Source organism: Ambystoma mexicanum, chromosome 14 (genome assembly GCF_040938575.1).
Source record: "Ambystoma mexicanum isolate Mex_15411 chromosome 14, UKY_AmexF1_1, whole genome shotgun sequence".
In the NCBI taxonomy this organism is placed as follows: Eukaryota; Metazoa; Chordata; class Amphibia; order Caudata; family Ambystomatidae; genus Ambystoma; species Ambystoma mexicanum.
This window is the reverse complement of record NC_090940.1, coordinates 595,588,252-595,601,837: the sequence shown is the minus strand read 5'-3', so window position 1 is coordinate 595,601,837 and position 13,586 is coordinate 595,588,252. Positions and strand designations below refer to the sequence as shown.

General features: G+C 47.2%; 1 protein-coding gene across 2 annotated transcripts in view; it reads right to left on the bottom strand.

Annotated features, from left to right (window-relative positions):
- Window positions 1-13,586, bottom strand: part of ZC3H14 (zinc finger CCCH-type containing 14) — a 437,675-nt gene that overhangs the window by 398,482 nt on the left and 25,607 nt on the right. For both annotated transcript variants that reach the window (XM_069637953.1, XM_069637954.1), the window contains exons 2-3: window positions 8,643-8,685; window positions 4,580-4,694 (exon numbers count right to left, since the gene is read on the bottom strand). In XM_069637953.1, the coding sequence (XP_069494054.1) occupies window positions 4,580-4,694; window positions 8,643-8,685 (158 nt within the window). The remainder of the gene's footprint in view (window positions 1-4,579; window positions 4,695-8,642; window positions 8,686-13,586) is intronic.

Sequence of the window (13,586 nt, the reverse complement as noted above, 5' to 3'; positions counted from 1 at the left end):
CAGGACTCGAAATACAACACAACCTGGCGGCGGTTACAGAGCAGGACTCCCGTGTAAGCTGGTCAGTCAACTGGATGGCCCAGAGACGCTTCCGAAGGCTTACTGGCAGGAGATGATGAAGTCGCCGAGAATAGCTGTTCCTGCTATTCCAAAGGTCGAAGCACCAGTACAGGCCTTCTGGTTCAATCAAAGGAGGAAAGGGTTTCACAGGACGACAGCAGTGCAAAGGAGTCCTTCAGCGGGTCACCAGTGATTCCTCGGTCCAGCCTCTTGGTTGCAGGATACTTGGCTCCTGTATTCCTTCGTTCGTGAGAACTCAGGAGATCGACCTGGTAGTGGTGTTTCCAGCCCCCTCTTATCCACGGTTCCCTTCGCGCCAAAACGGAGGGGAGCCAATGGGAGATCCGCTCATCAACACACACACCATACGTGGACCAATCACGGACCAGGTTGGTCCCAGGCATTCACACCACCCTAGACTCTCTGGCACCCAGGATGTGTATTGGGACCAGACATCCCAGCCCACACCCTGGAGGCACACAAAAGACATGTAGAAGCCCGCGAAAGCAACCAGGTTTCGCGGGAAAGTACATGCCCAAATAAGGAAGGCCCCGGGTCGGAACGACCTGGGGAAGGTGAAGGGAGCAAGACGGTCAGTGGACAGGACAAAGGAGCCTCGTGGTCTGGCCATTTTGGGAGCCAGGCCACCTTTTTGGGTTCAGCGCGAAAAACGTGCTTAGAACGCCAAAAGGAGCTCAAAATACACAAAACGATCGCTGCCACCATTCCAGTCCCTGAATGACTTGCACCGATCGAATACAATCCTAAACGAGTATCTAGGGCCTGTAGAAGGCTAGAGACCGAAGAGAGCTGTAACTTAGCTTACAGTGCCCTCTTGTGTCATGTTGCACTAAAGCCGCAACATGATAAAAGAAACTACGGGAAACAGCGTTCCCCGGTACTGACTGTCTTAAGGGCATGTCAGTTTCCCCATAAGAAAAGGAGCGAAAGCCCAGAGGAGTGCAGCAGAAGGCTGCACTTCTCTGGCAAAGTCAAGAACAAGGTGAAAAACAACAGCAAAAAGTTTAGGGGTTGCCACATGGAAGGAAAATTACCTACAATTACGAAATCTTTCCTAACAGTCTTCGTCTCCAGACGATCGAACCTCCGTTACTTCAGAGAGCGAGGCACTCTTGGCAAAAGTGGATGGTTGCCTGGTGTCATGTGGCGATCTTGATCGAGAACGCCCAGAGGACACCGAATCGGTGGACCGTTCTTTGCGTGCCTCTCTCCGAGAACTCGACGCGCGCGCCGAGTCTCAGTTGGACTTCGAGTGCTTAGTGGATGTGTTGTGGGTAGCGCTCTTGTCGCCGGGGGTGTTCCCGATAGCTGCCCTGCCGGACAACCTTCCGAGGTCGGGGACTTGCGCTTGCCTGTCTCTCGACGCCACTTTGCCATCGCCGTCCGATAGGATGGCGTCGCTGCCATCACTGAAGGCGCCCTCCGCTTCCATGGCCTCTCGTTGCCTGGCGTGGTGGGCCCAACGTTTGGTTGAACGGTCCTTTAGAGCCTTCAGTTTAAACCGTCTACACGCTCTGCAGTTCGCCTCGGGGTGGTCCCTTGGCAAGCAGAGGTTACAGGTAGCGTGTCTGTCAACCCAAGGGTACTTGCGGTTGCACTTAGGGCAAAATTGGAAAGGGGTACCCTCCAGACGTACCCTGTGGCAGCGGGCTAGTGTGTGTAGGAATAATATATATATGAGTGTTCAGTAGTTGAGTCTGTACAACCCCCCCACTCTCTCTACTTGTAGGGGCCGAGGCCAAAGGACTTCCAAGGCCCGGGCCAGGGCCAGAGGCCTTCCTAGGCCCAAGTCTGTCGTGCAGCTCTCGACGGTTGTTTTCTTCTCCGGCCGGCGTCGAGTGTCGAACTTCGGTGACTCGACGTTGGGATGGAGAAAACTGGGAAATATGATTGTTTGCAAAATTATGGCTAAGGCCAGGGAACTCCGCGGGATGCTTCCGACCAGTATGACAGAAAAAAACTATCTGAGGATCCTAGACGCGTGAGGGATCATGGGTACAGTGGACGTCACACTAGGGATAGTATTACTGGCCGCCCTGTGTCAACGCCCATTTTTGAATTTGGAAAAACAAACTGTAATACTCTGCAGCTTCCACTAGATGTCGGCCTATGCACAGCATGTGATCTAAGCAGATTCCACAAGCCTCAGAAATTTATATAAGAATATGAAAACATTTCTTGCTATCTAGATTTTGCCTAAAGTACAATTTATGAAATTAAATATGGTTTGAACAAACTAATATTTTTACAATCCTATGGAAGAATTACAAGATGAGTGCTTAATACTAAAGTTTCAAATAAGATAAATGGCTAAAAAGAAAATAGCATTGATATTTGACCTTTCTGCATCTTGAAACTGAACAGTATCCTCTGCTGAAAGCTTTGGGCCTCATCATATGTTTGGTGGTATCTTTGCGGTAAATCTGCAGAGATACCGCCAAACTGTATGACTGTTACTGCCGCTTGGTCCGGGGGTATTACCATCGGATTACAAGTGACGGTAGGCAGTGTAAGTACTAGTAGGAAGGCATGGTATCAACAGTAAGACCGACACAAGTGACCACAGTTCAAGAGTGTTTATTGAACTTCAAAAATGGTGTGATGAACGCCTATCTAATCCTAAACCTACAGATGGGAGCAAGCTACGACCATAAAATAATAATAATGCAATCGTAGTGGAGTCTCGTCAAAGTAAAAAGGGCCTATACTAAAAGAAAAACTATTGCCAATCTTTACCGCCAAATACAAATAGTGTGGGGTACTGTTCATGAAAAAGAAAGAAGAGTTCACAAAATGATATGTCAAGGATGTTCAGGCTGTTGGCCTCCCTTCCCCACGTTTTCAGCACGGAACAAGGTGGTTCACTCGAGCAAAGCACACTCTGGCTTCTTCGGCACGAAGATACAGTCCATTGCTAGCATAAGGGCCTTCTGTGCCCAAGTCTCTTTCTTATCAAAGTCTCTTGATTCAGAGGGCCTGATGCTACAAAACAAAACACAAAGTTCCTTTCCTTTTAAAAGTACTCAAATCATGTGATTTAGCCTGAATCACCCTCAGCTGGGCTTATATACCTTTCTACAATGTTCAGAGAATATTCTTTCCCGGGTGACTGACGGTTCACCCTGGATTCCTCTGAGCTGGGCTCAGATCCTTCTTCTTACGCAATTTGTCTCCCTCAGCCGGGCTCAGACCAATTTCAGTTTGCATTAAACTATCGAAGACTTTTGAATGCACACTGGGTTTAGCATGACCTGTAGCAGGACCACTTCGATCTCAAAATTCTCTTCCCACAGCTGCCAACCCGTTGGATACCTAACAGACATTCGAATGAGCACCCATGTGGTGCCGGACTACTCTGTCTACAGTATCTTTCTTGGCCTCCAAAGTTCAGTCACTCCTCTGGTTTTCAATTATATTTGTGCCACTCGTTACATACTTTCCACATACTGTTCTCTTTAGATTTCTTCAGACAATGTTGCTGATTGCAACCTTGGTTCTAAGACAAGCTGGTCTGGTATCAGTCTATCCGACTCACCAGCTTTGGTGCTGCTTTGTTGTAGGAGCCAAGGACAGAACCACAGCAGCAAATACTCCTCCCCGCCTTGGTTAACGACGTGGGTGAGGCCCAGGTACCTCCGAGACACAATGCAGGTTTCTTCAGCTTTAGTCCCCGGTCCTAGGTTTCTTATTTTCCAAGGTTCACAGAAGTAACAGTCTAAAAGGTCAAGGGTACTTCCCTCCTTGCAACAGTCTCTGGTTTCGCACTCTTCCTCTTCGTATTGAACTGCCATCTTGAAACTGCTGTTTCCTAGTGTGCTTTGCCTTGCTCAGAGTGTGCTTTCGTGCTCCATCTTTTATCTTTGTTGGGGAAGTGTGATGGAAGTCTGGTGTGCGTAATGACCAGTAATTGCCTGACCTTGCCTGAACATTGTGCTGGGACACGTCAGGTATACGGCTCTGGTGTTAGTCCGTTTTCGCTGACAGGTGAACTGTCCGTGAGAAAGTGTTTGTGTCGGGAAAGAGGGAGGAGTGGGAGGTGGGGGATTGGGGGTGAACCAGGAACTGGATCCAAAAGTGATGGCTGTGTCCTAGCCACCTGGATGACAGATCCCCGGGGACTAGCGGGTGAGACACCTTCACGTTTCTCACAGTCCCCATTTATTTTGAGTCCATATGACTCAATGGGGGATTTTGGCAGAATTAATGCAGCAATAATTCCGTCTAAATTTGGCAGAAAGTTGGCAGAAAGTTGGCAGATTTACAGCCAGCTCATAGCTGGAGGTGCATCCTCCAACTTTCTGCCAAAATCATAGTTGGGTGGTGCGGTAATGCGGCGGTATACGGTAATACCGCCGCATTTTACATGCACCACCCAACCTGTAATGAGGACCTTTGTGCTGCATGAAGTGTCCATTAAGATGTTGTACATGACGATTTGGATTGTGCCAAAGCAATTAACACTAGCGACATTTACAGATGAACAGCACAAGGATCATACCAAACAGTAAATTTGGAGGTGCTGCTTCCCAGGAAGAGCGAGAGGTCATCAGTCATCTGCTCTTGGGTCTTCTTGTTGGCCACCATGACCATGATGTAATCGGGGAGTTCTTCATCTGAGGAAAAGAAAGATTAAAAGCTGAAATATCCTCAAATCAAAATTACCTCCATTAGCCTTTTGCTGCAGTGCTCTAATAGGCCAGAAAAGAGAACTAAGCTGAGGACTCATCTGGTGAAGCATGCACATTGCAGAAAGAAGTGTTAGAACTTTGCAGGAGTTTCAAGACTTTTGGCAGAACACAATTTGCTCAAGCCCCGGGACGATGTGGACCAATGTGGCACATACCCGGAACCAATTACCCACTAGAATCATTAAAACTGGCATTTCTCTAGCTTTACTGGACACTATATGTTGAGGTCATCCACTGGTTTAATCATCAAACTTCTTTTGCACATTGCAGTGGATGAGGAATGTCAGAGGACGGACGAAGGATTATGTAGTACTCTATACCAATATTATATACAATACAACAAGGAGGTCTCTGTAGCCACGGGTTTTAAACAGGAACAACTTCCATCTAGGATCTCATTCATTAGTATTTTTTGGGGTACATCATTTATGTGTTTCAAAACAGGAATGGGCGCTTGGCTTTAGATGCGGGCCATCGGTGTCTACATCTTGGGTAAATGTTGCAGTCTCCCGCCTTCTCATTCACCCAATAGACGGCTAAAAGAGGAAAGTAGGCCTAGCATGGCATTGACAGACAGGGGCATTAGGGATGAGGCTTGTGGCAGACTGATTCACTGAATCACAAAAAAAAAAACTCCACTGCCAAAAGAAAGCGGTTCAATACTTCAATTTCACAATTAATACGCCCCCAGAAAAAAATGAATATATAACATGTGCTCCCAGAGGACAACAAAGCTGTCAGTAAACAGTCATGGCTGTCTCGACACTAACGCGATAGTACATACCATTATTTAATACAATTTCTTAAAGTATTGGGCAGGAGCTAACCTTTGGCAGCTGTTGGGAAGAAGGGATGATCGTCCCAGACCCCCAAGTGCCTTCGGATGAGGCAGAGGCCTGGAAGTGTGAAATATAGGATTGCAATACTAATCCATGGCCTCAAGCCCAGGGCTGCATCCTAAAATCTCTCCACTAGCTCCCGGTGACCGCAAAGATCAAATTCAAGACCCTTTGGATCATCCACAAAGCTGTCTGGGGCCTGGGACCTCTTTACATCCAGCTTTCCCACCCTTAATACCTCCTGGCCAGAGTCCTTCGGTCTTCTGGCTCCAAGTCTCTGCAGGTAAAACACTTCTCCAAGCAGAGAGTGGGATTTAGATCTCTTCCCTCGGCTGGCTCCGCGCTCTGGAATGGCCTACCTACCCCCCTCAGACTTGAGTCAGATTTTCTTAGGTTTCTGAAACTTCTCAAGACTTTCCTTTTCTCCTCCTCCTTCCCTCTCCAACCCTTGCTAACTCTCCATCTGCCGCTGCGGCCACGGCCTCTTTCCTTCAGAGTCATTCAGGGGCCAGACCACCCCCTACCAGTTCCCCCGGCAGCCTTTGCCAGTACTGGCCCTCAGACTTCCTTCCCGCACTAGCCCAAGTTGGTCCTCCATGTCCACTGCACCGAATCTCCCCCCACCTCCCCTCTTTCCCTGGCACTTAGAGCCTTGGCCCACCAGCACTTGCCGCCGCTACCCTAGGAGGCTTCTGATTCTGCCCCCTCCCCTTGCACTTACTACCTTGTCATGCACTTGCATGGTAGGATTGTCACATGGCCAGTATAACCGTAGTTCTATTTTTTTGATTCCCATGCCCCACCACCCCCTAATCTTGTCTTGTGGCATTTGGAACCACATGTGTATAGGCGCTATACAAATGTCCAATAAATAAATAGGGGCTCGGAGAGGGGCATGCTTCGGCTTTACAGTACATTGGGAATCAAATGCCTTCTTCGATAGTAGTAGCCATATTAAAATTGAGGCCTAGCTTTGCGCTGCAGCCAGGGCCGCAGGCCCAATCCACACACAAAATGTATGCATGCGGGAATAGGTTGTAGCATGTGCACCAGTGAGAAAGGGCAGAGCTGCAGAGATTCATAGACCCATCATGGTCTCATGTTGCCAGCATTCGTACACCAGAAGGAACGCGCCCTGCAAGGCCACGAGGGGGTTGAGAGCTCTCTTCGTAAATGAGAAGGAGTTGCCGCCTCCTCATCTCAGGATTTGTTGGAAATGGGGAGGGGAAAATGGGGTGAGATTGAAAATACCCCATGAAGGCTGAGGGAGAGTGGGTTTGGGTATTCTTGGGAATGGAGGAATATCATGTCTCGCCCTTCGGTATCCTCCCAATCCCTTGTGACCTTCCACTAGGGTGATCCTCCCTTGCTTGTCCACCCTCAGGGTCGGTATCCAACAACGATGGCCCTTCACTGGCCTCCTAATGGAAGATCCCGAGGGAGTAGGAGGGAGAATACCGTCAGGTTTCTCACAATGGACTGACACTGCTGGGACCAATGGCCTGGCATCCCTTATGGAGCAGGTAGCCTATGTCGAGGGTCACACCCACCAGCCATTTGGATTTGTACATTATGTAATTTACGTCACGGATGACGCTGTGTGCCTTCATAAAGTGTTGCTAGTACTGATTTTGCCAGAACGTTTCGTGGCAGCAGAGTGCTTTGCTGGCGTGTCTTTATTTTTGTGGGAATAAAATATTGTTCTCCTTGCAAGATGTGTGCTGGCCCTTTTTCCCGTAGTGGGTTGTATTTTCTTCTGGTGTCAGCGTTGAGGGCTTTCTCTACACAGCACATTACAATGTGTTCCGTTTGATTTGCCGAACACATGGAAGTGTGCCATTGGCACCTAGTGCAACATACTTTTGCCAACGTTGGATCTCGTGGTGCTCTTTGCTATTCGAACCAAAATCTGCCATTTGTACCAGACTTCAAACATAGCAGTATGATTGCTTTTTCACTTTCAAGTAAAAACCAATACCTTTTATGGTGATCCCAAATCTACAGCAATCTAGGGTCCCATGAATTGATAGATATGATATGCTAGGTTATTTATAAGGCGCTTAATACCCAGAGGTTGCTAAGTGCGGACCCAGGGATCAAACCTATGTTGCTCCGTGACGTCTTGCTTTCATGGCGGGCACGTTACCCCTGAGCTATCCTCCCGAGATGGCAATATCCTATCCTCCCCATGGCAATATCAATAATTATTGACATAGCGCTTCATTCTGGATTCCTCTCCCGTCCAAGCGGTGTAATAATTCATCAGACACGAAAAGGCTAAATTCACTAGAACTGGAGTTAAAGACCCTGACGAAGAGGAGACCATTAGCAAGGGTCTAATAAATCATCCCTAGTTGGTGCCCTCCCCAGAGTATTAAGGCTATTAGTACCTGATCCCGACTGCCAAGTTTGCACAAAGGAAACAGCCCTGCCAGGGTTGAAACCTGCAAATTGTCAGATGCCCACAGCCAACCCTTTATTTTAGAGCTCTCCCCCCTCTACCTCCCGCAAGCCAAGGAGAAACATCTAGGAAGAATGTGGCATTCACTCTTTTTAAAGCACTGAAAGTCTTCTCGGAAGGATGAAGGGCTGAGTCGATCACGTCAGGATTCAAACCTGTGTCCTTCAGCCTTAAGGAAATAAAAATGGGCTCTTCAATCGCATTTCATGCCGGAGAGCAGCTCTAAGCACGGGGCATCGAACACATGTTCGTCGGCTCCGTCTTGCTTTCCGACAAGCATGTTGACCCCCCTAGTTAGCCTCCCAGCTGCTGGAGGTAATACTACGGTCTATGCATTACAGGCCTGATTTACAAGGAGCTCCACACTGCCAGAAGTCAACTTCCAATGTGAGCACTCGACAAAGACCCCTGCGCTTGAATTGTGCACCACTACGTGTCAATCTTTTCCTGCAACAAAATTCTGAAATCGGAGCACAGTGTGAGGGTATGGAGGGGTGAATTGCAGGTCTGAGTGTTATTGTAACAGCAAAACCAAATTTAAAATGAATGAAAGATAGATAAAAAGGCACTTACCAACATATGCACCAAGCTCCTGAAGTTTTCCTTTGATGGCACCCTTAAAAAGAGGAAAAAACAAACAATTAACCATTTATGGCGTAAAACAAGGAAGAAACTGCACTGCAGGGAAGCGGGAATCCTGCGAGCATGGCTTTCCCTCCTCCTATATAGGTAGTGACACTTGGCTGATTTTTTAAAGTAGTGTGACATACAACTTTATGGGTGTTCCCCTGGAACACTCTTTGGAAAATAGGTCCAAATGAACATTTTACAGATCAATCTTTAGATGGGGACACATGGAATACAATACAATAGTTCAAAGAACTGAACACCAGCTGTATCCAGGAGCATTTTGCCACAACAAATCATGCATTATGTGTGCTCAATAAGCAAGTATAGAGTTGCGTCACATCACTGAAACATAGTTCATTATAGTGTATCACTACCACTTATACAGTTTTTTCCCCTCGATCACATACTGGTAAACATTACACTCGCTTCAAATATTCATTGTGCTAGGTTATAAAATACAATCAAACAGAGCTGCGAGAAAATAAAACAAACAGAAATTGCTGTTGCCACCATTATGCAGGTTACCAACCATGGCGCATTTAAACGCTGCCGTGTCAAATTCCACATTGTCAAGCCAGTTTCAAGCTGCCTTAGTTAATCACAAATTGTCATGCCAGCTTCAACAGTGCCTAGAATGGCAGTGGAGCCACCTTAAAAAACACATCATGGTGGCATCTACATTGCACACAGAAAATGACTCAGAACAAGTTGTGTGGGCAAGAAAATTCAAGAATCTGTGCGGATTCCAAGATGGCGGCCGGCAGAGGACGACGTGCATAGGTGTCTCTCCCCACTGGGCCGCCCCACAAAACAAATACAAAAAAGCATCTGTATGAAGTAAAGCTCACCCCACAAACTTAGAGGCCAAGGGCAGTGGCAAGCAACCCCCGGCCTTGAGGAGTTCAGGTGTAAGAGGATTGTCAGGTTGCGAAATAGTGAAGTGCAGGTGTACGTGGCACAAATCTACACTCGTATCAGATCGGCGGATACAACCAAGACCACGGCAAAGGAGGCGGTCTCCCTCACGATCTACGGTGGCAGCGGGGAGGCATAGAGGAAAGTGTGTCCGAGGGTGAAGCAGCAGGACAAGCTGTCGGAGATCTGGAATCAAGTAAAAGCGGGTGGATGTTATGAAATACAGTCATTGGCACTATGTGTTTTGTCCATTGATTGTCAGGAGTAGTGTATCTCCTTTTGTGGGTTCCCTTTTCCTTGCTCAACTGTATTATTTAAACGCTATGAAATACAGCCTGCAACAGACATCCTAACACCAACAAAGCTACCCTGCCTCCAGCTATGGGGAGAGCGCCGCAGACCCCAACAGCAGTGTGAGCGAGGAGAAACTGGAGACCGGCTATATGGCATGAGCTGCCTTGGCTGCGATCCGAGAATGGTAACACTGCCGCCCACCCCTCTCCGCCCCCCCATCCCAGTAAAGCTTCTAAAAAGTGTGTAGACATATCCCAAGAGGGGCTGGCAGGAGCAATCGGGTGTTAATCACTCAATACAGGAAAAGGGCTGGGGGAGTGAAACTCAACACAGGAGCCATCTGGAGGTTAATCTCTTGTTAGCGAAGGAGGTGGAAATAAAAGTCAAAACCCCTGGCACAATAATAAAGTAAGGGACCATCGCCAAAGTCACTGGGTGGCCAAGGTGAACGGAAGAGGGGTAAATGTGAGCTGGACAAATTAAATCCGTAAATACAAGTATCCAAGTAACACTTACAATCAAGCTTTCTGTTATAAATAGCTATTTATTTAACATCCATTTTTAAATAAGCATTCTTTAAAAAGGCAAGTCGTGTAAATATACTTTAAAATTACTTCTCAGAATCAAAACAAGTTAATGGATAATCTTTGGATATGCATCTTACACAATTCCTAGACCCTGAAGTGACTTCAATCACAAGGACACTCTTGGCATTTATATATCACACTAGTTATAGATTCGGAGGTTGCAGAAAGGAAAGGTTAGGGAAGGAAAAGAATTAAACAGTTTCTCATTATATGCGAGGACAACTAAATCTTCCAATGAAATCTAGATGAGCCTTTCCCCAGCTGTAACAGTATACACTAAGCTACCACCTATGAGGGACAAAGAGTATCAAAATCAATGGACTAGAACAGTGTTCGGGGAGCAAGGACAGCCAAAGTCAATTGGGACACAGTCTATGGATCTGTTGCACTTTTTAGATCAAAGTTTTGCACAAAGTTAGAGAGTTAGTAGAAAATCACTTCTAGGGTTACAAGCTGTTAAGCCTGTGAGAATAAGGAGTTGGCATCAACTTCAAAAGGTAAGCCAATGCAATTCCCAACTGAGAAGGCTAAAAGACAACGAGGTAAGTACCCCAAGTCTAAACAGTACCTCTGGTTTGAAGAAGAGTGGTCCAGTTGGACTCTGTCTTGCTACAGCAGTGCAGACCCGAGTTCCTGAGTCTCAGTCAAGGGGGCAAGTGGGAGGACGTGTGGAGGGCTCCAGCGGCGCAGTACTTGGGAGGTAGTCGGCAGTTACTGGCTCTTCTCGGTTCAGCGCTTAGCAAACAGCACTGTGGTGGATCTTGGATACCGGTTAGACTCACTTTGCTCCCTTGGTCCTGCACTCTGGTGAGGGGACTCTGGATCTGGAGGTTCTACTTCGGGATGGTCCTTAGGAGTCTCCTGGAGCTTCCAGCTGTATTCGTTCCACAGCAGACGTTGCACTCAACCACGGCCACTCAACCCCTGGCATTGAAGAAGCCAGCAACTAAGAAGCAAAGCCAGTCGGGGATGGTGGTCCAGTGGAGTTCGTCTCGGGGTTAGTTGGTCCCACTAACCCAAGGGGAGAAGTCGTTCCGTCCTGAACTTTTCTGTTGAGGTGATAAAGGAGTTCAGCAGGGCTTCACTGGGCAATTCAAAGGTCCCGAAGGTTACAGCAAGCTTTGTTCACAGTTTCTTTGTTGGGTGTTTCTCCCAGTGGTTGACTCTGCCTCTAGACCCAAAACCCTTGCTTTTAGGCAGGTTTCTTCCATTCATGCACAGCCTAGGCTGTCAATCACATAGCAGGATGGCTGTCCTGACAGCCAGCCAGTCAGGACTTGTTGCATTCAGGCCTTCCTAGAGACAAAGGGACCGTCCCTCACCTCCTGTCTTTCCAGACACACTGAAGGCTGCCAAAGGCAAGACAAAATCAAAGGGTTCAAACATGTCTCAACGCACAGAGTAAAACCCAAGAAAGACCTCACAAAAAGAAAAAGGCAAAAAAAAGAAGACCGGGGCCATTTTGACAAATTATTCACTGCGTGTGCTTTACTGCAGCTGAGGGTTCGCCTGCAGTAGAAAAGCACACCGGTAGAAAATATTAAACCACTGCCACGAGCCATTTAAAGTAGTGAGAGCTAACATAAAAATGTTACATGAGAGAGTAGGATAAGGGTCTACTAGGAAACCCCCCAGCAGTTCACATAAGATGGTGTGTGCTGGACCTACAAAGAGAAAAAGGTAAGTAAAGTCAATTTCACTTTACTATTCTTGTGAACTGTAGGTCACACAAGAAAAGGTATTTAAACCGTATGACAAATCCAAAGGATTTCTCAGTGACACTGCGCTGAAGGTGCTGTGTGTCCCCATACAAAATGTAGATGCCTATGGAGTTTGTCAGAGACCAAAAACACAAAATCCAAATCAGGTAAAAACACACGAGAGTACGAGAGAAAGGTCTCACTCACTCCAGGGTCAACATTAAAAAGTCCAAAGTCCAGCAAAAGAGCTGGGTCTCTAAGGTTAGAGGGAATTAATTAGCACAAAAATGAGAATTCTCCCCAACAGTGGGAAGCTAAGTAGAACAGGCATCATCATTGAGGCAACATAGATGTCCAAATCCAGGAAGAAAGCGGCAGCTCCGACGCAGCAACCCCCCAGGCCAAGCATTCCAAGAGCATCAAACAACTGTGGAGCCCGGACAATGTATTGTCTAGCAGCAGTGAGGAGGCCAGTCAAGATCCCCCCCCACCCCAGGAACGTTGAGCGGAGGGGGCAGTGGCTATGAGCAAGGAGGACATGCAGGGTGGTTTAAGGAATTTCAAAACCAATTCCTAACCTCCTTTCAGGAACAATTCAAAACCTTAAAAGAAGACATGAAACCATCACTTCAGGAAGTAAAAATAGATATTGCGAAGCTGAAGGAGAGGACTGATACCTTGGAAAAAGTGGTCAAACACATGGAAGACACACAAAAGACGGACGAGGTGGTGGAACAATTGTCCCGCCTCTCTAGCAACTTAGAAATCCAATGCAAGGACTTGGAAAATTGGTCACAGAGGTCCAACATTCGTATCAAAAACCTCCCAGAAACAGTGGATGATAAAGAGTAGGCAGTATGTTCTGACAACTACTTGCAGGAATACTGGCAGAGGACACAGAGAAGATTGTCCAGATGGATAGACTGCACATAGTGGGCACGAGGAGATTAGCAGAATCAGGATTGTGCCCGAGGGACGTATTAGTGGCGGTAACTTTGTATGGACAAAAGGAACAGGATTTGAGAAAGGCGAGTACAGTGGGGCAGATATGGATCAATGGGGAAGAAGTGCAGCAGTATCAGGATCTTGCACAAACCAGATAGATAAGTGGATGGGTTCCTCTCCTTGTGAAATGCGCTATGACCACTAAATGATGGATATGAGGGTAAGCTGTGTCCCCTTATCCCAAGGCCCACCCATAAGGACCTTAATAGAGTAATGAAGAGATCATGGTTGGGATTGGTGTATCTGCCCTCTGCCTCTTCAGTCCAGGAAATAAATGATTAGCAATAATATCAGTTCAAACAACAGCCTTAAATGGTCTCTTCCCAAGAAAAAGTTTCCTTATTAATGACAAAACGTGGTGGTCAGCCGACACTCGACCTTGGTCG